Here is a 26,137-nt window from a genome sequence, read left to right as displayed (position 1 = left end):
AATGTTAAAATGATTAGATGCATTTTACCTTTAATAAGTAATGATATAATCAGAAAAGCAACATTACACATTTTTTAACCAATGGATATTTAGATGATAATAATAATTCATTATATAAAATTATAAGCTCTTAACTTCCTGTTGATCAGCTGATTATGAGGCTTTCTTCCTGTCTTCGTTTCTGTTATTCAAACATTTCATCACAAGTTAAAGTTGGTTGTCCGTCTCTCGCGTCTCGCTTCATTAAACTTGTAAAACCTCATCACATGCTCACAAACCAGTTTGATCTGGTCTCCATGATGTGTCACTTAGCCTCAGACAGGTAAGAGCCACACCTGCCCCCCCCCCCCCCCAACCCCAACCCTACCCCCCCACATGCTCGCTGTGTGCTGTGTGTGTGTGTGTGTGTGTGTGTGTGTGAGTGTGTGAGTCAAACTCATCTTCATTCAAGAACAACAAACAGCCAAATTTCATCTTATGTGGGCCAGACCAGTAGAAGGAAGGAAGGAAGGAAGGAAGAAAGGAAGGATAGACGGACAGATGGAAGGAAGGAAGGAAGGAAGGAAGGACAGATGGAAGGAAGGAAGGAAGAGAAGACAGGAAGGGAAGATGGAAGTAAGGAAGGAAGGAAGGAAGAGAAGACAGGAAGGGAAGATGGAAGTAAGGAAGGAAGGAAGGATGGAAGGAAGAGAAGACAGGAAGGATAGACGGACAGATGGAAGACAGGAAGGAAAGATGGAAGTAAGAAAGGAAGGACAGATGGAAGGAAGGAAGAGAAGACAGGAAGGGAAGATGGAAGTAAGGAAGCAAGAAAGGAGAAAGGAAGGAAGGACAGATGGAAGGAAGAAATATAGATAGATAGATAGATAGATAGATAGATAGATAGGACAGATGGAAGGAAGGAAAGTGGGCCGTATTTGACTCCTCGGCGGCCCGGTTCTGGTCCACAGGCCTCATGTTTGACATCCCTGGTTTAGACAATCAGAGGAAAGAAGATGGAAGTTTAAATGCTCTGCTCGTCTGGAGGAAGAAAAGCCATTAATTGCAAATGCTTGTTCAAGGTTGTCTGTGTTTGCTGTGTGTGTTGAGGAGGAGGGGGAGGGGGAGGGGGGGTCCATGCATGTAACCCTGAAAGCACCTGATATGTTGCATGCTAGTGTCTGCCACCATTTTGGTTTTGTGTTTGTCATAAAGCCAACATAACTGCCTGAAGTGGTGTGTTCAACATTTCCCTCTTTTCCATCTTCTCCTGCTGTCGTCTCACAAGTTCACATCCACGAAGACAAACACACTCACATTCACCGGTCTGTGTAAGGGATACTAGGATACTAGGATACTAGGATACTAGGATGCTAGGATACTAGGATACTAGGATACTAGGAACAACACATTCACATTCACCAGTCTGTGTAAGGGATACTAGGATACTAGGATGCTAGGATGCTAGGATACTAGGATGCTATGATATTAGGATACTAGGATGCTAGGATACTAGGATACTAGGATAGTAGGAACAACACATTCACATTCACCAGTCTGTGTAAAGGATGCTATGATACTAGGATGCTATGATACTAGGATACTAGGATGCTAGGATACAAGGAACAACACACTCACATTCACCAGTCTGTGTAAGGGATACTAGGATACTAGGATGCTATGATATTAGGATACTAGGATGCTAGGATACTAGGATGCTAGGATACAAGGAACAACACACTCACATTCACCAGTCTGTGTAAGGGATACTAGGATACTAGGATGCTAGGATACAAGGAACAACACACTCACATTCACCAGTCTGTGTAAGGGATACTAGGATACTAGGATGCTAGGATACTAGGAACAACACACTCACATTCACCAGTCTGTGCAAGGGATACTAGGACACTAGGAATCTAGGATACTAGGAACAACACATTCACATTCAGGTTTCATCTTTTCTTTTAAACAGTTATTTAGGTTTAAAGCAACAGTGGAACAAAAGAACTCCCACATCTATCTACAGGTGTCCAAAAGTTCTGCTCCTCCAGGTTTAAAGCAACAAAACTGAACAGAGAGATTATGTTTTATTATTTTACTGAAACATCCAGAAGAGTCCCAGCGTTCACCTTTTCCTCTCCGTGGTGTTCTCATCACACTGTTTTCCATTTGTTTTACCCCTTTGTCACGTCTCTGCGTTGTTTTTGGTTTTGTTTTTGCACATTTTCAACCTCAGGAAGTTATAACACCAATATAAATACAACTGAATTTAAAAATCAAATTAGGCAAAAGTTAAACTGTGTATTAAGTTATTGTAGTTCTTCTTGTTCTGACTCATGTCGTGTATCTGCTTTTTTTCCAGACAATACAATGGATCCAGATTCAGATGAATTTGATGATGAGGTAAGAACAAAACCACACATCAGTCTATAGTTGCTGTTTTAAACTTTGCAGTAAATGTAACCACCGTCTCTCACCAACAGGACACTTACGAACCCGATCTGTCCTGGAATGAACCGGCCCAAACTGAGGATTATAGTCTGGCCTGGATTCCTACAAACTCACAGAGGACCACGACTGTCGGATCCTTTCTTATACCCATACCCAGCGTCAGAACCACGACAGCGGAGCCAGGTTGGAGGAGAACCAGCACTGATCCGGCTCCACCAGTCAGATCTACTCAGTTTGAAGTGTTGAACCCCTCTGAGACAACGGCACAGCGCAGTACCTCCACCGAGCCAGCAGAGGTCTCCCTGCCGCCAGAGATCAGAGGAGGTTCAGACTTCAGTGGCAACGCTCCCACCTCAACAACCGTCTCCACCTCCATCCCTCCTTTCTACGTAGACTCAAAGACAAATAGTGTTTTCGGTGACATCCCAAAACACTCCTCTGAAAAAGCCAAAGCTGATGTTAGTACCACTGCTCCCACATTCACCAGTACAAAGACAAAAGGTGGTAAAAGTATTTCTTCACACAGCAGCTCCACGACCACGACAGTGTCTAGTCCCAGCTCCACATCTTCATCGTACGTCATCCAGGCCGAGGTCAACCGAGGCTTGGCGCGTGCCGTAGACGAAGACGCCACCACTGATGGAGGTGTATCCGCCGCACCTGGAGGTCTTCCAGAGGTCCAGGCAGAAACCTCCTCGCCTCCCCAGCCTTCCTCCTCACTGGGGACACAGCGGCCGACGACTCCCAGCGTGCCTGATTTTTCATCTACCAAGCCCTCTGTCCGGTTAAGTGGCGTTCTCTTGCAGACCAGGCAGCCGCTGTCTAAGGGTGAGCGCTCCTCTGTCCTCCCTCCCTCTCCCTCCTCCTCCCCTCTGTGTGACACCGCGGACCCCGGCGCTGCCCCCTCCACCTGCCTGCATGACCTTCCCTTCTCATCTTGGCCTGTGTTGTCCGCCTCTGCCTCAGGCTCCCAGCATGCCGCTATCGCACCTAGCAAAGACCCAGCTTCTCCTCTAACCCCCACGCTCTCTGCCTCCACCCTGCCTCACCTCCCTCACCCCTTGCAACCCCTGTCTGGTTGGGAGACTGACCCCGTCCTCCCTGGTGTCGGGTTTGATGATAATGATAACGATGGTGATTTAGTGTCTGGGTCTTGGTCTTCGTCGTCCTCTTCAGGTGACACCTCAGTGTTTAGTGATACCCCTCCACTCCAAATGTTGCCAGATCCATCTGGCACCGCTGAGGCCTCTGAATCCCCCTGGGATACGTCACTCTCAGTCTCCCTGTCTCTCAGCCCCACCCTCCAGCCTTCGGTTCTCCTCTCTAGTGACTTTGCGCTTTCTGGCGTAACTCCGGGCTTATCCCGATCTTTCTCGGCTGGGTTTGAGGACTCGCGGTATGCCACGGGAAGCTCAGTAGACTCTTTTCTGCCAGAGGTCAGCAGTGATGGGTTTTCACTTGCTAGCGATGTCGAAGCCATGTGCGGCTGTTCTCTGGAGCCGTCGCAATCCTCATCCTGGTTGCATGCCTCGCCTCATGTCAGCCTGCCGTCTTCTGCTTGGGACTCTGCTAGCTTAGATCTTTACTCTAGTGTGGGCTTCCCTTCAGCCTCTGGTGTTGGTATAGACGACCTGCTGAGTTCTCTATCGGTGGCGGGTTCTGGTGGTCTGTCCTTAGACCAGCCTTTACTCTCCCATAGCGCTATCTCTCCTTCATCGTCCTCTCCACACTCCCATTTTCTCCAAGCCACCCATAGTGACCTACCCGTTTCTGTTGCAGCCACCACGTCTGGCGTCAGTGATCCCTGGTTCTCTGCATCAGACGGGGACTCTACCCTCCCTTCCTCACCCACAACCACAACCTCCACCTTCACCCCTACCACAGAAATGCAGGTGTTAGACATTAGCAGTGGTGCCTCCAGCTCGGCCCTGTTTCCTGACTCCCAGGAGGGTTTAGATCAGGAGTGGGACAGGGTTCAAAGCTCGGCCTCTGGGGAAAGCGGGCTCCCTTATTCGACTAAAGTCAGTAGCACCATTCCCTCGACTACGACTTCGGCATCCGGTCAGACACCAGATGATTTGGAAGAACGTTCCTCAGCGTTTTATTTTGAAAACGAGAGCGGCAGCGGCATCGCATCAGACGTAGCAGGCCCCGCAGCTCCAACCATACCTACGGTAGCCTCGGCTTCACCCTGGTCGCTGGGCGGGGAGGAGGAGAGCGGCTCAGGTCAGGGTGATAGCCTGTACGACAACGAGACGTCGTCTGACTTCAGTATCTCAGAGCGAACAGAAAGAGAGTCGGAGGAAGAAGAGCCAGTCGCAGGTAAAAAAGCCGTCCGTGTGGGGGAAAAACACTGCATCACACAAAATGCCATCAGGATCAGGAAGAGCTCTGGACATCCAAAAGATGACTAATCCACCATCTGTGTGCCTGCAAAACCACATCTCATTTTATTCATATTTGTGTCTGTGAAAGAGAAAAAGAGAAAATTCATGCATGCAACGTAAGTCGTCACCAACAGGATCTCATCATCGCTACTTTCATCGTCATTTGAGACTCGATTAGGTTTCATTTTAGTGCCATTCATCTTCTAAAGCACTTATTTTATTCAGGGTTGTCAAGGGCTGGAGTGTATCCAAACAAAATTACACTGAATGCATCTTTACATAAAGAAAGGGACTCTTCACCAGTAACAAGAAGTAATATTAGAGCTGTCAGTCAGTCGAGTCATTTTTCATACCAATGTCTCGAATGTGAATATTTTCTGGATTCTTTCTTCCTTTATGACAGTTAACTGAATATCTTTGGGTCAGGAGAAAATAAGACATTATAGGGCATCATGGCAGGATTTTAGAAACATTTTACACCATTTATTGAATTTTATTTATTTGTCTTATTTTTTATAGATATCATTTTCCTTACTCTTATATCAGTATAGATCAATATGATCCATGAAAACCACAGAGCACTCAAGTACAGCATCAAAACCGAAAAACAAATGTACACTTACAAAAGGAAAAATACAAAAAGAAAAAATTAACTAAGCACAAATGCATCATATAATTACATATGATTAAAAATAACATAAAATAACCTAGATCGACAGTCTTATACTTATGTTACTCTTATTCAAATGAGTGTAGATATGATAAATTCAAAGTTCAGAAAATGATCCCATATTATACAAAACTAGTTCCATTAGGGATCAGATATATTAAATTTTGAATGTATTGCACAATAAAAGGCCTTTTACCAGTAATCCACATTTACTAAATACACTTATAAGCGCAATATAACTTAAATATATAAATATATATAACATAACATAATATAACAATATAACTAACAGATGCAGCTCTGCAAAGGGAATGGGAATTTCCTTTTTAATACCCAAGATTCATTCCTTTGGGTCCTGGGTGTTGGGTAACGCTGAATATCCAACTCCGAAAATCCTAACTTTCAGTCAATTTCCGAAAACACTGAACTCTGATTTTTTACATTTACTTCTCAAGCTTGAAAATGCTTGATTAATTTTATGTCTGGATACTGGTGTATAGTACATAGACTACATATAGCACCAGAGATTTTAAACCACAGATGAAAGAAAGAGTTAACATTTCATCTTAGACGCACAAAAAATGTTTTAAAGGTATTTTATGAAAAGCCGCTCTATATAACAAACTAGCAACATTTTTCTATTTCATTGTCCAATATTGTTAAAGCTTTCTGTTGTTGTGGCAGTTGTGACAAATTAATTTTACAAACTCAATGTCAAACACGGAAAGCTTCTCCTGCCGCGTGTTACCAGTGACGGCCACCAGAGTGCAGCAAAGCTCTTCAGAACCAACTTTAACCACACAGTCTCAAACAAGCCACCACTTCTACTGCAATACCTTTACTTACATCAAGCTCATAATACTGAAGTACTTTAGTTTAGTTTAATAGAATTTTTACATCCAATCACAATTAATCATAACTTTATTTATATAAGCACCTTTCATACAAGTTAATGTAGTTCAAAGTGCTTCAGGGTTGGTTGAAAAGATGATAATCAGACAGATCAAGTGTCGATCAAGGACAAAATAAAGTAAAAGAACAAATTACAAAGGAAAAAAAAACACTTTTACTTGTAATAGAGTATTTTTACATTGCTGTATTGGTACTTAAAGGATCTGTCCTTCTTCCACCACTGGTTTTAGTTCATTTCTATCAAAAAATGAACTTTCTGGTATCGACCAACTGATTCAATTTTATCTCTTCAGACACTGAAGACCTTTAACCTCAAGATATCTGCCACTACTGAATTAATGTCATTTATAAAAGACATTTCATAATAGATCCCATCATGCCACTTAATAATCTTGCGTGTAGAACCAATGCATACAGTACAACCACATATATGATCCATCGCTTTCAGCCGTAAATTATGTGTTTGTGGTATATCCAATTTTACTTTTCGGTGAGCTCAGGTGAAGTTTGGAATTGAAATCTGAAAACTTTCAAATCTCTGTAGGCTGATTCTGTTAAAAATGAACTAAAACCACTCCCTGGATGATAGGGAAGGTCTAAAAACAGGTGATAAATGAGAAGTTAATGGGCTGAAACATGCACAAAATCAATGCACTGCTATAAAATCCTACCTGCCCGAGTTTTTCCCCATTTCAGTATCCCTGACTTGCAGACAGACTATATGCCTGTAACAGTAGCAGAACTCCATCTTCATCATGTAGTTTATAAATCTTTTCAATGTGAACTCTGAGTAGAAGTTTCTTGCTTTTAATTCTCATCCATTCCTTCTTCGAGTCACTTTGTTCCTTCAGTCTTTACACTGAAACCAATAACACTTTCCATCTTCTGTCCGGGCCTTTTTCTTTCCCTTTGCCCATTCTTTCATCACCACCAGTGTGTCTGGGCTTTTTTTTGTTTTGTTTGAAAAAGCAGACAAAGATCAGTCTGATGGATGGTTAAATGAATGGGTTTTACTTCACAACAGACTCCTTATGAACTAGTCAACAGGTATGACCGAGCCATTCACTGCTGAACTAATCAGTGTGTGCAGATGAGGTAAGTTCTGACAAACAGCCACACAGTCAAGGTTAATCCACACTAGTGTTTTGCTTACTGGTTATCGGAGGACAAAGGGAGGATTCAGCAGCAGCTTCTCAGTGAGATCAGGTTCAGCTGCTAGGTTTTCATTTCCCGTTATTCACAGTTACAATTATGCTGCTTAATTGAGTTTGATGAATGTGTTCTCGCTTGATCTGTGATGGACTTTTGATTATGAGCCTTTGTGTTTCTTTGAAGTGGTTTGAGTTTTAGTGTTTGTGCAGTAGGTGTGGGTGAATGTGAATGATGGTACATCGTGTTTCAAAGCCCGGGTTGATAACACAGTTCATGTTTTATCTCTGAAGTAGATATTAAAGATCTGAGGATGCTGGGGATGTTTTAGCTTTGTAAACAGTTCAAAGAGGCCAAGCTGCTCTGGAGGCAGGAATGAGCTTCAGTGGGTTAGATGAGTCTTTTTTTATGGCCGTCCTTTTGCCAGGACCATCACAAAACCCGCGTCTCATAGAAATTCAGTTTATATTCTACTAATTTGTTCCCTAATTACGTTGACATATTTAATCACTGCACAATGAATGAACGAAGCAAAACATTTATATAGCTCGCTGAATGTGAGTGAAGGTAATTGGGTTGGATGGTGGATGTACAGAATGCAGAACTTTGACACCAGAGACCAACGTTCACATCTTGAGTCCTGTGTGTGTTTTTAGGTTCAGGCAACAAATGCACTCAGGTTAAAGATAGTGAAAGACTTCTGTTTAATGAACATGCCGTGTCTCGTGTTTCAAGTCACTGCAGACTTTTTTTCCCCGTATTACATCAAGAACACCATCTTTAGCTTAAACGCCTTAATCTCAACCACATTGTGTCATTTATATGATTCTAAAGACGACCATAAAAAGGTTTATTAGTCGCTACCAGCAATTATTTTACTGATATGTTCAGTATCAACATTATTGCAACGTCTTCTCAGTATTTTGACAGTAGCTCTAATTCAGTCAGCATCATGTTTCCTTTCAAGCATATTTTTCTTTAGTCGTATATAAATCAGATTTCACGGAGATGGGAATGAAGTTTGGAGACATGAATGGAAACAAAGAAAATAAAACAAGCAGTATTTCAGATTTTTAAAAAAATAGCAAGACTGAATCTTCATGTGCTGATTGAAGTTATCAAAAACAACTTGTAGATGTTTGATCCAGGACTTTTCGTCATTTTTATAAAGAAGCTGTTGATCTGAAACCACCAAATTTTAATATAATATCTCCGTAGACTTCCCTCTCTTAATCAGACAAGGTTGCACATTCTTATCCACTTTATTACAATTTATATTGATGGTTCCCCATAATTTCTATCAGTACAAAATATGCGCGTGTAATCCATCAAGAGTCCTCAGCTACTACTCAATTAGATTATAATTATGAACACTTTCTAAATGCTCTTGAAGCCCAGAAAATAAAAAAGCAATAGATAAGAGAGAAGGAAACTATTAATATGATGCTGAGTCTGATTCTGCTACTGGAATTCAAACAACCTCATTAAGAAACAAAAGAAACATAACTAATTAACATTCATAGTTTCATATTTTCCCCTATAATTAGATTCCTGCAACCAGAGCAGCTTTTCCTCTGTAACAGCTCCGGTGTACAACAGGTGACGGCTCTTATTTCTCCTCTTTCACTCTGCTGCCGGTTTAATTATTCTTCTATTATCTCCGTCCAGATGCCAGTAACAGCAGCCACGAATCGAGGGTCGGCTCGATCAGGGATAGAGAGAGGAAAGCCGTGGTTCCTCTGGTCGTCATCTCCACGCTCACCATCTTCGGCTTGATCATCCTCATCAGCATCCTCATCTACTGGAGGTCTGTAACAATGCTGTGTGTTTGTTAAGATTGTTTTGGCCACTAGAGGGCAGCAGACGTCCACCACAAGCTGACAGGAACACAGCTCTGATTTATTATCATCCTGAAAAACTGCTGAACATGTTGCCATCCAAAAGACCCATTCTGTGAGATGAACATTAAAAATCTGAATAATATGATCAACACTATTGTGGATTAACCATAAACTAAGATCTGTTAGTACAACTCATGTCTGTACCCCAAAGGAAAACCCTATGGTGCACATGTGTGAGTTATCTTTGCAAGAAAACAGGAGATAAGATGCCTCACTGATAAAATACAATCCAGGAAGTCCAGTTTGCCTCACAGATTGTGTTTAAAGGTTTATCTGCGGTTTGTAATAGTCAGGATTTCACAATTCTTCTGACAATGCAGCGACTTACCGGATGATGATGCGTTGCAGCAAAAGTTGAGACTCTCAATGGTTTAATCACACTGACTTCATCCACATAAATAAGGAGGCTGCTTTTTGTCATGTATGGTGCTGATGGTGGTCTGAACACCTGCTCCCTTCAGCCGGTCTGACGCACCTGCACCCGCCTGTACGTCTGATTATCAAATCACATTCACACAACTTTCATCAAATTGTGCTCCTTCATTTTAGTCAGTAGCTAACAGGCCAAAACCATCAGCTGTAAAAAAAGAAAAAAGATGGATGTAGCCACCGTGGCGTCACCTGTTAGTTTGAGGCCACGAGTTTGCATCTTTACTGTCACCATCTTGGAACTTTGGACCCAGAAGTGACCATATTTGGATGAGCTAGCTACAGGCTTGTATTATGGAGAATTTGGTTAACGTCATCGGTGGAGGAAGTGCTCAGGAGGTCTTACACTGGAAATGATTATTGAAGTTTGGCCAAGAAGAACCAAAGTATTACCAATACACCGTCTGATGCATAATGACGCACAGATGTGAGGAGACTGTCCTCTGTGGATCGTCTTTAAGCCTTCACAGAGAGAACCACAAATACTCTATATGCCCATAAATGGTCATACTCAATGACGCCACAGTAATAAATTAGACTGTTTGTTCGTTATTCTACAAACAAAGAAACACAGTCACCCATCTGTGTGTTTAGGGAGTCAGACAGTCATATCCTCTGAGCGTCACCGTTATGACTCTTGCTTCCCCCAAAAACACCACAGACAGCTGCCTTCACTGTCTCAGGGGGTAAACAGTACGTCTCTCTGTGGCGTTTACTGTGACCTCAAGGCCCATGCTTGACCCTAAATACGGAAAATTCCCTAACAGCTTGGTAAGCACGATGCATTTACGGTCTATGGTTGACTGCGATAATGCTAATCTCTTCTAGTGAAAAAAAAAAGAAGCTTAAAACCATTAAAACTGACCAGTTGACTCCTTAAAGGCTCCTTGAGTTCAACCAAACGCTGAACAGGATTTTTTTGAGGCAAACGAAATGTTAAAAATTAACTTTCATGAACTGAAATACACTGTAATAGTGACGGTTACACATTTACTCCCTGAATCTAGTGTTACGTCACCATGGTAGCAACTTACCTGTCACTCAAAGTGGCCACGCCCTTAATTATGCAAAACTTTAAGTCTTAACTAACTTTGAATGGGTGAGTAAGATTTAATATTTATTTCCCTGTACAGCTGTCATGAACGTAGAAATTAGCCACTGAGACCAAAACCATTATTACCATGTTTCTGCGGTAAAGCTGCATTTTAACATGGAGGAGCATGAGGAGCCGGCCCCCAAGTGGCCATTTGAGGAACTGCAGTTTTCGGCACTTCTGCAGTGGCTTCACTTTTCAGGCCTGGATGCTGCTGGGTTGAGACAAGTACCGAAATACAGACACCACAACATCCATAGTTCAATTCCTGCTGCAGACCTTTAGAGCATTGGAGTCAAACATATGACCCGCTGGCCAGAACAGGCCCACAGAGGGGGTCCAATGTGGTCCACTGGATAAGTTTGCAAAGTACGACAATTTCAGAAAAGTGATTCAAATTTTTCTGCTGTTTCAGAGGTTTATTTCCCACCCTGGGCAGAATATAATGATTTCACATTGTGTTCATATTTAAAAGATTCTTATATTGAATATTGTGCAAAATGTTGTCAATCAGTAGTTTCTGTGCAAAATAATCTGTAAAAGACGTGAGACATAATATTGAAATTACACTAATTTTCTTAAGACATCTCAGGCTGCTCACCTGATTTGTAAAAAGATGGTTTATTATAGTAAAGTTACATTATATATTATATATGTTATATGTTATTTATTAAGTTATATATGTAATGGTTCGGATTCGGAGATCCAGTGGGACTGTATGTGGCCCTGTCACAACTCTCCATCTGCCCTTCTGTCTGTTTACACTTTAAACTGCAGAGTAAAATACAAACACTTTTCTTTTCTTTTTTTCTTGCATACATGACATTATTTACCCATCTTGTTTCTCAGTGAAGTAAACAGACACACTTTAATGGTGTAGAGACTCCATAATAGGATTGTAGAAGAGAATAATAGGAATATGTCTGAAAGCTGAGCAGCAGGGTTAAGAGATCAATCTCTGGTGAAAAGAGTGTGTAAAGATTTATCTGTAAACATCGTTCTTATAAGTAGAGACGCCACATATTGTAGATACTGTACAGCAGCACGAGCACATCTTTAATTCAGATGTGTTTGTGTTGGTTGTTTTCTTTTATACTTTATTTTATATTTGTGTAGTTCTGTCATACTTCAGAGCATTTTTCATTTTTACAGAACTCTAATTCACCAAATGCTTACTTATCGTATAAATTATATATAAATCATGTCTTTTCTGGTGAAGTGTCAGACAGATACTGCAGATGGATTTTGTTGGGTTTTTTTTTTTTCTTTCTTTTTTTTTCATAAAAATAAATTTAATAGCCACCAAAAATGATTTGACACATTTAGCCTTCATCTCCTCAATGAAGTCACAATCAGCAGCGTTCTAGTTTTTGTCATTGATTTCTTTGTGTATAGGTGTGAATACATTGCAAACACACACACACACACACACACACACACACACACACACACACACACACACACACACACATATAAATAAAAACACTCAGCACAATGTAAGATCAAGATTGAGCTCATGTTCGAGGAGATTAAGCTTCCCAGACAAATATGAGAGTCTTCTGCTCCCCAAATTATATGAGATATGATGGGGTTGAAGGGCAGTTTTAGGTGTGTGTGTGTGTGTGTGTGTGTGTGTGTGTGTGTGTGTGTGTGTGTGTGTGTGTGTGTGTGTGTGTGTGTGTGTCTATTTGCTCACCAACAGCCCCTTCACAAACAATGCCTCCTGTGTTGTGCCGTTAATGTGGCTTCCAGCAGAGTGAATGAAGCTTTTCATTTGCCGTCGCTCGCCGAGTGTTTTTTAATTCCCTCAAAAAACTTTGCTCAAGGATTTTCAAATATACACAAATCAACCTGATATATAAATATATTTTAAAAAATGCATATTTCCAGGTAGCCGCAGATCAGTGATAGGCTCTCTGAATGGTATTCATAATAATGAAAAAGAAACCTTGAGAGATGCTGTTTTGGTTTTTATTGAGATGGATTTGGAGAGAACAAAAGTTTCTTAGAGAATAAATAAAAATAAAGAGAATACATTTAAAAGTTGTTGTTTTTCATGCCTATTCAGAGCTCAGAGCATACACCCAAAACTTTCTTTCCTCCTTTTGTTAGAGAGAGAGAGAGAAAGAGAGAGCGAGAGAGACACAGAGAGAGAGAGAGAAGGAGAGAGACAGAGAGAGGGAGGGAGAGACAGAGAGAGAGAGACACAGAGAGAGAGCGAGAAGGAGAGAGAGACAGAGAAAGAGAGAGAGAGAGGGAGAGAGACAGAGAGAGGGAGGGAGAGAGAGACGGAGAGAGAGAGAGACAGAGAGAGAGACAAAGAGAGCGAGACAGAGAGAGATGGGGGGGGGGTAGAGAGAGAGAGAGAGAGACCCTGCTTCCCACTCAGACCGTGAAATAACCAACTTCTGAAATCCGATCAAGGACTCGCTGTCAAACGCAGTGTAAACACATCTAGTCTTATTTTTCACAGATTGTACATTTCTCATCTGCCGAGCTGGAGACTCAACATATTGTTCTTGTTTTTTTGTTTTTTTTGCAACCTCTGCTCGTTGTTGTATCTCCAAGATTGAGCAGTAGCTAAGCCGGTAATAATCTGAGGAGCAGGGGAGAAGGATTAACCCCTCGGTTGTGAGGTTGTATGTGCAGCACGGCGGCGGTGGCGGTGGCGAGCGTCCACTGAGCCGCCGGTGAGCAGAGAGCAGAGCAGAGCGGGAGGGGCGGGAGGGGTTGGTGTGCAGAGAGCAGAGCAGAGCGGGAGGGGTTGGTGTGCAGAGAGCAGAGCAGAGCGGGAGGGGTTGGGGGGCGGGAGGGGTTGGTGTGCAGATAGCAGAGCAGAGCAAGAGGGGCGGGTGGGGCTGGTGTGCAGATAGCAGAGCAGAGCGGGAGGGGTTGGGGGGCGGGAGGGGCAGGGGGGGAGAAAAGGACATCCGCCTGATTATGTCGGACAGAAGGAATCGTGTCAGCGTCTTGTAAGGTTGAGCAGTGGGAGGCCAAACTGCACTAATCCTGCTGGTGTTTTTCTTCCACTCCCTTTTCGTGACAAGCCGGTGCTCATTTTGAACGCTGCTGCTGTGCTTTTTGAGGTCAAGCAGTTTATGGTTCGATTTTTTACAAGTTGACAACAAGCGCAGCAAATTAGCGTGCAGATAAATACGTTTCTGAAACATCTGATTTAGACAAACTCATGTGGAAGCTTCACTACTGGAGTCCAGGCTGCTAGTTTGATCATATACTGAATATTTAGTGTTTTTACTACAATATACTGATATTCCTCCCTCCCTCCTACCTTCCTTCTTCCCTCCTTTCCGTCCTTCTTTCCTCTGTCCTTCCTTCCTCCCTACTTTCCTTCCTTCTTCCTCTCTTCCTTGTTCAACACAAATAAAAGCTTCATTTAAAGTCCGTGTAAAGTAAGAATAAATATGTGTTCTGAGTTTGACATACCACAGCAAAGTGTGTTGTTAACCACCCTGCCAAATTTGAATGATTAAAAAAAATCACCAAATATATGAATTTAGGCTTCAAAGTTTTGTAAAAATCAGCCTCTTTCTCTGCTCCCAAACGCTGTGGGCGTGGCCTCCGAGTCCGCTGAAGACCCGCCCCCTACCAAGTGTCACCTGTCAATCAAAGTCACCACCTCTACCAGAAACATGGACGCTACGTCTGAGAGCTTTCTGCTACTAGCTCGGCGGCTAACTCGACGGCTAGTTCGGCGGCTAACTCGGTTGCTAACTCGGCAGCTAACTCGGTGGCTAGCTAGCTCAGCTGCTAACTCAGCTAACTGGCTAACTGTAGACTGTAGTAGTAGTAGTGCTAACTCAGCTAACAGGCTAACTGTAGACTGTAGTAGTAGTAGTGCTAACTCAGCTAACTGGCTAACTGTAGACTGTAGTAGTAGTAGTGCTAACTCAGCTAACTGGCTAACTGTAGACTGTAGTAGTAGTAGTGCTAACTCAGCTAACTAGCTAACTGTAGACTGTAGTAGTAGTAGTGTGTGCTGAATGTATTTATACCTCTACAGCAGCAGGGGCGGGTTTATGCTAATCCTAGCTCCACAATTCAAATCTAAATGGTTGAAATGCTTTTTACACCTTTTTTAGAAATACATTTATGACCTATTTAATGTGTTTAGAAGAAAATGTCTGAATTCACTTTACACAGTCTTTAAAACACTGATAGTAGAATATAAATATGTCTTTCATCCATAAACTTTTAGACTTAGATAGTTTGCACCATCAGTAAAAGTTAGAGGTTAACGAGCAGCAGCTGTTTCTCTGAGTTTCTTAAATCCATAAAATCAGATTAAGTAGATTCAGTCTCACATGTAAAATATTTAATGAGCCAATAAATCTGAAAATCTACATTAAAAAAAACAACTTGTTAATCAATCAATCAAACACGAACCGAAACGATGACAGAATATTGATTAAAATTAAGAAATGATTGTGACAAACTCTGCAAACAGCTTCTCAAATGTGACGAGTAGTTATTATTATTACACGTCAGAATATCTTTGTTTAGTTTTAAAGGAAATTATGATGATTTGTCAACGATTTTCTGACATTTTAATATATTAATAATTAAGAGATAAATGACAGATGAAGACAAATAAAAGATTCATAAGCATGTTAATATGTTTCTAATTTTAGTTTTGGTATTTTTGTGGACATAAACCCTCCTGTTGTCCTCCTAAGGAAGGAAGGAAGGAAGGGAGGAAGAAGGAAGCATGGAAGGGAGGAAGAAGGAAGGATGGAAGGGAGGAAGAAGGAAGCAAGGAAGGATGGAAGGGAGGAAGAAGGAAGGATAGGAGGGAAGAAGGGAGGAAAGGAGTGAGGAAGGGACCAAAGGAAAGAAGGAAGAGAGGGAGGAAGAAGGAAGCAAAGGAGGGAGGAAGGGAACAAAGGAAAGAAGGAAGAGAGGGAGGAAGAAGGGAGCAAAGGAAAGAAGGAAGAGAGGAAGGAAAGGAAGGAAGGAAGGACGGGGGAAAGAAGGAATGTAGGAGGGAGGGAGAAAGGAAAAGAGGAAGGAATCGAGGAGAGAAGGAAATGAGGGAGGGAGAAAGGAGGAAGGGAGGAAGGTAGGAGGGAGGGAGAAAGGAGAAGACGGAAGGAGGGAAGGAAGGAAACAGATGGGGTCAATTTGATGACAGGAAGTGGTAGTTTAATGCAGTGGACAAAATAATAGGAACACTTTTCAATATGACACATTAAAAGAGAAGCAGAGGCAGGAAAATAGAAAATAAAGTGAAATATAAGCCAAATAAATAGAAATGAGCTCATTCAGGTTCAGTGTGTGTGTGTGTGTGTGTGTGATAATCCGTGATGCCCATTTCTGGCCCGAGACAACGCAGGTTCATCAGAGGCGATCTCATCCGTTTAAAAACTTGTCGAGGATTTAGCACAACATCTTTTTTTCTGTGTTTTTTGGGAAGATTATTTATTATTCTGTGTATTCTGCATAAATCTGGGCCAGCCGTGTGTGTGTGTGTGTGTGTGTGTGTGTGTGTGTGTGTGTGTGTGTGTGTGTGTGTGTGTGTGTGTGTGTGTGTGTGTGTGTGTGTGTGTGTGTGTGTGTGTGTGTGTGTGTGTGTGTGTGCTGATAATGCATCTTTCCTCTGTAGTTATGTTAAACACTAGATTGTCATTTTGTATTTATTTTATTTTACATTTACACACAGATTATTGAGGTTCATTTATGTATTTGTCTTGTACATTTCTACACTTTCAGAGGAATTTAAGAATAAATTGTTCATCTTTAGTCACAAACAAAATATTTGTTGTTTAAAATGTTCATTAAGGGGTTGAGCATAGCTCATTGGGTTGAGCACCAGCCCATGTGTTGAGGCTACAGCCCCCAGTTTCCTGTCTCTCTCTACTAACCTGTACATTAAAGGCAAAAAGCCCCAAAAAATATACTTTAAAATGTTCATTAAATCCACTAAATGTGTATATTATATTATATTATGTTGTATTATATTTAGGGCTGTCAAACGATACATTTTTTAAATCGCGATTAATCGCAGAATTTCCATAGTTAATCGCAATTAATGGCGTTTTGAATTGCATGTTTAAAATCCTGTTATTTTCCATTTGAAGGCAGTTTTAAGCCCATAATGTAAAGCATTTCTTACCAGAGTGTCTTAACTGGGAATCAATCACGGCTCTGCTGCGACTCCCACACTCCAAAATGGTCCTTTGGTGGAGCTGAGGCTGGCTTGGCTGCACCTGGGTGTTTAGCGTGGAGGTGCTAACTCAAACTCCACGTACTCCGGTGGTAGTTAAACTCCGTTTGACACAAGTTGCATTTTACTTTTGACTTGTCAACTGAAGCGTCTGGAAGTGTTTTAAAGTTAAACAAGCCGTTCAAAAGTCCAGTAGCTCTCTTACTTTCCATCAGCGTGGTAGGTTTACTGCAGGAGGCCACTTCAAAGCATAGCGCTACAGCTAGAGGAGCCGTCTACGGGGGAGTAGAAGGGACAAAAAGGCTTGCTACATTAAAATGAGATTAAAAAAAATTCACGCGTTATGGATTACATTAATCTAATCACGATTAACGCGTTGACGCTAATGGCCCTAATTATATTATATTATATTATATTATGTTATATTATATTATGTTATATTTTCTCCTGCAGGACTTGTTTTCAGACGGCTCATTTCTACATCGACGACAGCTCATCACCCAGAGTCATCACTGCTCCTTCTACTGCTGCGTTGATATCTGGTAACACACACACACACACACACACATATATACATACACACACACACAGACATACATATATATATACACACACACACACACACACACATATATATACACACACACACATATATACACACACATACACAATCACACACACAACTCTATACTTGTGAGGTCCTTTACTGACACATTACTTCCTGCAGCAGCTTAATCTGAGTTTAAAACCTGGAACAGTCAATTTAAAACCAACCCTTAAAGACTGTGTAAAGTGAATTCAGACATTTTCTTCTAAACACATTAAATAGGTCATAAATATATTTCTATAAAAGATGTAAAAAGCATTTCAACCATTTAGATTTGAATTGTGGAGCTAGGATTAGCATAAACCCGCCCCTGCTGCTGTAGAGGTAGAAATACATTCAGCACACACTACTACTACTACAGTCTACAGTTAGCCTGTTAGCTGAGTTAGCACTACTACTACTACAGTCTACAGTTAGCCAGTTAGCTGAGTTAGTCGCTGAGTTAGCAGCTGAGTTAGCCACCGAGCTAGCCGCTGAGTTAGCCACCGAGCTAGCAGCCGAGTTAGCAGCAGAAAGCTCTCAGACGTAGCGTCCATGTTTCTGGTAGAGGTGGTGACTTTGATTGACAGGTGACACTTGGTAGGGGGCGGGGCTTCAGCGTTTGGGAGCAGAGAAAGAGGCTGATTTTTACAAAACTTTGAAGCCTAATTTCATATATTTGGAGATTTTTTTAATCATTTAAATTTGTCAGGGTGGTTAACAACACACTTTTCTGTGGTATGTCAAACTCAGAACACATTTATTCTTACTTTATACAGACTTTAAATAAATGTCAGAACTTCCAAAAACATCCTGACTTTCTTAAAAATAACTTACAACTTACCAAAAAATGTCCCAATTTTGGCTGTGTTGTCTCTCTCTCTCTGCTGATTGGCTGTGTGTTGTCTCTCTCTCTGCTGATTGGCTGATCTCTCTCAGATGAGCAGACGGCGTTTGCAGTGAAGGATTTTGTGAAACACGTCGGCGAACTTCACGACAGCAACGGCTTCCAGAGAGAGTTTGAGGTACGAAGAGACGTGTAACAATATACACACAATATGTTTACCTGTGTGTGTGTGTGTGTGTGTGTGTGTGTGTGTGTGTGTGTGTGTGTGTGTGTGTGTGTGTGTGTGTTACTTTGTGTTACTGTGTGTGTGTGTTACTTTGTGTTACTGTGTGTGTGTCTGCATGATGAACTGAGATGATGATGTGACACTTCACTTCCTGTTCTGAAGGAAAAATGTATGTATTTAAGTACAGTTTGAAGTACTAGTACTTTACTGTAGTACAGTTAGAGGTACTAGTACTTTACTGTAGTACAGTTAGAGGTACTAGTACTTTACTGTAGTACAGTTAGAGGTACTAGTACGTTACTGTAGTACAGTTAGAGGTACTTGAAGTACTAGTACTTTACTGTACAGGGCCTGAATTTCAGTGTGGGATTGCGGGTATACTTCTTATGAATATTATTTCTATTCTATTGTCATATATTTATTATATATTTTATTTATAGGCATACATGTAATGATGATAATCAAAGAGACACAGGGTTTCATTTTAAAGAGAGGTCGGTCCTGGACAACATGACATTACAACACTGAGTTACAGATATATAATTACATATTTTTTTATTTTATGAAACATGTAAAACTGTTCCGTTTTGTGATATTTTGTCAAGGTAAAATATAATAAACTCCAACGACAGTTAAAGATTAATATATTTTTGCTGACAACTAAAACAATACTTCAATCCAAGTCCTTCCTCTGATGGAAAGGTTCAAGTTCTTCTTTGCATACTTTAGGATGGTGTCCTTAAAACTCTGGTTTGCAATAACTTCATGACACAATTACAGCTTATATTTATATTTATATTTATTTATTTATTTATTTCACACACACTCTCTCTCTCTCTCTCTCTCTCTCTCACACACACACACACACACACACACACACACACACACACACACACACACACACACACACACACACACACACTCACACACACACACACACACACACACCTATCTACATCACATTACAACACAAATAAACACACATTACGAAAATAAAAACTAAACAATCAAAGGAAACTTAACATTATAAATAAAATCAAAGGAAACTTAACATTACTAAATAAAATCAAAGGAAACTTAACATTATAAATAAAATCAAAGGAACTTAACATTATAAATAAAATCAAAGGAACTTAACATTATGGATGAAATCAAAGGAAACTTAACATTATAAATAAAATCAAAGGAAACTTAACATTAGAAATAAAATCAAAGGAAACTTAACATTATAAATAAAATCAAAGGAACTTAACATTACTAAACTAAATAAAATCAACTCTAAACTAAAACTACTTCCTGAAGCACAGAACTTGTCCAACGTTGGCGAGGACGCGTCTGACCACGTTCCTCCTCTTCGGTAGAAGATGATGCGTGATCGACGCGGCGACACATTTCTGGATGGTCCGATCCTCCATCCTGAACAATACTAGCATGTTTGAAGCTTTACCCCAGATTCTTTTAAGTTTCCGATAAATTAATTTATCCACAGTTTGCAGATGTTCTGTGGTTATTATAAAGTCGTCTTGTTCGAATTTGGCCCAAATAAACTTGAAGACTCCGTCAACCATATCCTGGTTCCAATCGAGGTTCGGTACCTTTGAGTCTCTGATTACGCGACTCATCAGCTTCTCTATGATGATCCTTAGCGACATCTTATATTTTAATTTGTCGAAGTCTTGCCGCTCGCTCCTTTTTGAACCCTCCCCACTAACCCGATCCCCACTTAATGGCCGCCCCTCCCTTTCCCGATCCTCACTCAACACCTTCTCCTCCCGTTCCCTCTCCTCTCGTTCCCTCTCCTCTCGTTCCCTCTCCTTGCTTTTCCGCTCCTCCCGTTCCATCTCCTGACTTTTCCGCTCCTCTTGTTCCCTCTCCTTGCTTTTCCGCTCCTCTCGTTCCCTCTCCTTGCTTTTCCGCTCCTCTTGTTCCCTCTCCTCTTGTTCCCTCTCCTCCCGTTCCCTTTCTTCCCTTTTCCGCTCCTCTTGTTCCCTCTCCTTACGTTCCCTCTCCTTACTTCTCTGCTCCTCTCGTTCCCTCTCCTTACTTCTCTGCTCCTCCCGTTCCCTCTCCTTACTTTTCCTTTCCTCTTGTTCCCTCTCCTCCCGTTCCCTCTCCTCCCGTTCCCTCTCCTTACTTCTCTGCTCCTTCCGTTCCCTCTCCTTACTTTTCCTTTCCTCTTGTTCCCTCTCCTCCCGTTCCCGCTCCTCCCGTTCCTTCTCCCCACTCCTCATCCTCTCATCACTCTTTTCTTGTGTCTTATTTTTTGTGTCCTCTTCACTCCTTATCGGGACGTCCTCCAGAGTGATTCCACATAAATATTTTTTTGTGGTCTCGTCGCTCACAATAGCAGTCATTATCTCACTGGTGTCTTTATCACCTTGAATCTTGTTCCACCATCTGATAAGTCCGAGGAAGGCTCGCACCCTACTGCATATATCCGTCTTCATGCTTTCCTCTTCTTGTATTGACATGGGCTTTGATGACGACGACTTGTTGTTTACGTGACCGTAGATCAGGTTGTTTAATTCTTGGGAGAATGTCATCTTCTCCTCTTTTGTTGCGGACAGTGTTCTTGAAATCTCACTGCCGCTCATAAGTGAATTTTCTAGGACCGTCTCAATGTCTACAATGAGCTCCTGGGTGTCTGCCTTGGATAAGGGCTGGTCCTTTTGGTATTTGGCCCTCATCTGGGCCAAGATTCTGTGCATGGCAGACCTGGCTACGGTCTCTGTCAGGAACTCCCTGATCTTTTCTTTGACTCTATTTAAGTTTATACTCCTTGTCTCCTCTCTTTCTGATCTGTTAATATTAGTGACTTGTTGCTGTATAAGTCCAGCCACATACGAACCGACGACTTCTATTTTAAGAGAGGACTGAATGAGGTCGAACTCCTGCTGGTTCACCTCGTCTAAAAGAGGTTCCAACACGTCCATTGTTTGGCTTTTAAGAGCAGCTTGGACAACTTTCTCCAAGCTGTCTGATTTTTTTGTTGGGCCTAACAAATAATTGTCTATGTTAGCCATAATCTCTTCCCACTCATCATGAACTGCTCTGGTTTTGCGGTGTATGGTAAATAAATTTTTTCCTTTGTTCAGGAAGTCTTTGAACAGTTCACTCACATGATGAATCATGTGATTTAGTCTGCGAGGTGGAGTTTGATGTGCTGCTTCATTTGTGCCCTTTTCTTTGCTCATGCTCTCCATCACTTCCTTCGCCATGAGCGTAGCAAGCTTTTCCGAACTGGGGCTGTCAGGAACCCCCAGAGCCTGCTGGAAAATTAACATAATTTGTTTGTCCAGGACAATATTTTCTTGTTTGTCAGTGTTCTCCATAATTGTTAGAAAGGTTGTTGACATTGCTGACAATAGTTCAGCGAGCATTTCTGCAATCAAAATCTTTGTTGCAGTGTTGGGTGTACCTAATTTAATCAGGTCCCACTGTTGTTCAGTGAGCTTTTCAAAGAAGGACGTGATCGCCCTGCAAACTTTCTCTACTCCAGAGTGCATCATGATTTGTGTGTTCATGGCTATTTGTATAGTATGGTTTGATTCCTTGGTAGTAGGATTGATTTGCTTTGAGTTTTGAGAACGTTGCTCGGCTTTGTCTTCACGTACTGGTTTGTGAAAATAGGTTGACTTCATGTGGACTGGTAGTCCTATTTCAATACTCTGTTAATGTCAAGGCTTTGATCTTGGACTAGATTAAAGGATCAAAGTGAAGTCAGAGTGTGACATCATCGTCCTTATGACATCATACACAAAGGAATGGACTCTTCCAGAACGTTTCATAGCAACCGTTGCTAGGCACCTTTATAGTAATCCGATAAAAATATGACAGTTTGCAGGCTGTTGATTTGATCTTGGACTAAATTAAAGGATCAAAGTGAAGTCAAAGTGTGACATCATCGTCCTTATGACCTCATATATCAAAGGAATTGACTCTTCCAGAACGTTTCATAGCAACCGTTGCTAGGCACCTGTATACTAATCTGATAAAAATATGACAGTTTGCAAGCTGTTGGTTTGCACTTACAGTAACGTAACACTGTAGTTAGCATAAAATGTAGAGAATGTAAACATATAGACATGTTTTAAAATGAATAAAAGAAACATACAAGCATACCATGTTTGTGTAAATGTTATTTTAATAAATCTACACATATATATAGATATACAATTTGTGAAAGCTGAGTTAAAGCTCTTTTCAAATATGTCTTTATTTATTTCATACCTTGTCTCAAACAAATTTTAGGGTGATCTGAAGTCAGCTGATCAACAGGATTTTTCTGGTTTAAAGACGAACGTTCTAGAATCACAGAACGTTCTAGAACCACAGAACGTTCTAGAATCACAGAACGTTCTAGAATCGCAGAACGTTCTAGAATCGCAGAACGTTCTAGAACCGCAGAACGTTCTAGAATCACAGAACGTTCTAGAATCGCAACAGCCAAGTGTCTCTTTACATGGTGTAAAATCAGGCGGGGAGTTCCTGTCCTCTGAAATGAGACCAACCAGGAAGTAACTTAGAGCTGCATTCTATCAAAAGACCACCAGGGGGCGGCCGTCTCTATACAAGTCAATGGAGAATTCACCAACTTCTCACTTGATTTCTAACCTCAGTAAACGTTTTCAAAATGTGTTTATGGTCTCAATCGCTAGTTTAAAGCCTTCTTCAATGCAGTATGATGTTCACTTGGGACATTTTGGCCTCCCTGATTTTATATGTGACGATAAAGCAGGGTATGCATTAGGGCGTGGCTACGTCCTGATTGACAGGTTGATTGACCAATGTCCTCGAGATCCAGCCCTCGTAACCATAGCAACCTCCCCGCTCCGCCCATGGCCCCGCCTCATGCCCATATAAGTAGAATCCGTGTTTTTATTTTTCCCAGCATGCACCTGAAATTTTCAAGATGGCGCTGCCTAGATTAGAAACTATTGGCTTCCGAGCAGCAGTCCACAAACCAATGGGTGACGTCACGGATGTTACGTCCATTTGTTATTTACAGTCTGTGTGTAAAATATGCACAATGGTCACTCTTCACCCAGGAATTAGTTAACAGTTCAATATGTATTTATTTATTATGACATTCAATGTATTCGACTTTACCATCAAACTTTTTTCTCTACATCAATCAATCAATCTTTATTTGTATAGCGCCAAATCACGGCAAAGTTATCTCAAGGCACTAAAACGAACTCTTCACTTTTTAATTTTAAAGAGACCCAGACATTCCCACAAGGGCAAGCACTTAGCAACAGTGGCAAGAAAAAAATCCCTATTTTAAATATAAATTTCAGGCCCTGCTGAGGTACTTGTACTTTACTGTAGTACAGTTAGAGGTACTAGTACTTTACTGTAGTACAGTTAGAGGTACTTGTACTTTACTGTAGTACAGTTTGAGGTACTTGTTCTTTACTGTAGTACAGTTTGAGGTACTTGTACTTTACTGTAGTACAGTTAGAGGTACTTGTACTTTACTGTACTACAGTTAGAGGTACTTGTACTTAACTGTTATACAGTTTGAGGTACTAGTACTTTACTGTAGTACAGTTTGAGGTACTTGTACTTTACTGTAGTACAGTTTGAGGTACTTGCACTTTACTGCAGTACAGTTTGAGGTACTAGTACTTTACTTTACTACAGTTAGAGGTACTAGTACTTTACTGTAGTACAGTTTGAGGTACTTTTACTTAACTGTAGTACAGTTTGAGGTACTACTACTTTACTGTAGTACTGTTAAAGGTACTAGTACTTTATTATAATACAGTTAGAGGTACTTGTACTTTACTGTAGTGCGGTTTGAGGTACCTGTACTTTACTGTAGTACAGTTAGAGGTACTTGAAGTACTAGTACTTTACTATAGTACAGTTTGAGGTACTAGTACTTTACTGTAGTACAGTTAGAGGTACTTGAAGTACTAGTACTTTACTATAGTACAGTTTGAGGTACTAGTACTTTACTGTACAGGGCCTGAATTTCAGCGCGGGATTGCGGGTATACTTCTTATGAATATTATTTCTATTCTATTGTCATATATTTATTATGTATTTTATTTATAGGCCTACATGTAATGATGATAATCAATGAGACACAGGGTTTCATTTTAAAGAGAGGTCGTCCTGGACAACATGACATTACAACACTGAGTTACAGATATATAATTACATATTTTTTTATTTTATGAAACATGTAAAACTGTTCCGTTTTGTGATATTTTGTCAAGGTAAAATATAATAAACTCCAACGACAGTTAAAGATTAATATATTTTTGCTGACAACCAAAACAATACTTCAATCCAAGTCCTTCCTCTGATGGAAAGGTTCAAGTTCTTCTTTGCATACTTTAGGTTGGTGTCCTTAAAACTCTGGTTTGCAATAACTTCATGACACAATTACAGCTTATATTTATATTTTTATTTATTTATTTATTCATTTATTTCACACACACTCACACACACACACACACACACACACACACACACATCACATCACACACACACACACACACACACACACACACACACACATATCTACATCACATTACAACACAAATAAACACACATTACTGAACTAAAAACTAAACAATCAAAGGAAACTTAACATTATAAATAAAATCAAAGGAAACTTAACATTACTAAATAAAATCAAAGGAAACTTAACATTATGAATAAAATCAAAGGAAACTTAACATTACTAAATAAAATCAAAGGAAACTTAACATTATGAATAAAATCAAAGGAAATTTAACATTATAAATAAAATCAAAGGAAACTTAACATTACTAAACTAAATAAAATCAACTCTAAACTAAAACTACTTCCTGAAGCCCAGAACTTGTCCAACGTTGGCGAGGACGCGTCTGACCACGCTCCTCCTCTTCGGTAGAAGATGATGCGTGATCGACGCGGCGACGCATTTCTGGATGGTCCGATCTTCCATCCTGAACAATACTAGCATGTTTGAAGCTTTACCCCAGATTCTTTTAAGTTTCCGATAAATTAACTTATCCACAGTTTGCAGATGTTCTGTGGTTATTGTAAAGTCGTCTTGTTCGAACTCGGCCCAAATAAACTTGAAGACTCCGTCAACCGTATCCTGGTTCCAATCGAGGTTCGGTACCTTTGAGTCTCTGATTACGCGACTCATAAGCTTCTCTATGATGATCCTTAGCGACATCTTATATTTTAATTTGTCGAAGTCTTGCCGCTCGCTCCTTTTTGAACCCTCCCCACTAACCCGATCCCCACTTAATGGCCGCCCCTCCCTTTCCCGATCCTCACTCAACACCTTCTCCTCCTGTTCCCTCTCCTCCCGTTCCC

At 40.9% G+C, this 26,137-nt stretch overlaps 1 protein-coding gene across 1 annotated transcript in view; it reads left to right on the top strand.

Moving 5' to 3' along the window:
• The window catches only part of ptprz1a (protein tyrosine phosphatase receptor type Z1a), a 116,677-nt gene that overhangs the window by 37,819 nt on the left and 52,721 nt on the right, over nucleotides 1-26,137 (top strand). Inside the window, exons 9-13 of the mRNA XM_053319383.1 lie at nucleotides 2,345-2,385; nucleotides 2,466-4,755; nucleotides 9,220-9,358; nucleotides 17,609-17,697; nucleotides 18,681-18,766. Of these exons, the coding sequence (XP_053175358.1) occupies nucleotides 2,345-2,385; nucleotides 2,466-4,755; nucleotides 9,220-9,358; nucleotides 17,609-17,697; nucleotides 18,681-18,766 (2,645 nt within the window). The remainder of the gene's footprint in view (nucleotides 1-2,344; nucleotides 2,386-2,465; nucleotides 4,756-9,219; nucleotides 9,359-17,608; nucleotides 17,698-18,680; nucleotides 18,767-26,137) is intronic.

This window comes from Scomber japonicus, chromosome 5 (assembly GCF_027409825.1).
Source record: "Scomber japonicus isolate fScoJap1 chromosome 5, fScoJap1.pri, whole genome shotgun sequence".
Classification (NCBI taxonomy): domain Eukaryota; kingdom Metazoa; phylum Chordata; class Actinopteri; order Scombriformes; family Scombridae; genus Scomber; species Scomber japonicus.
Note: the sequence above shows the minus strand (reverse complement) of the source record. Positions and strands in the feature narration are given on the sequence as shown.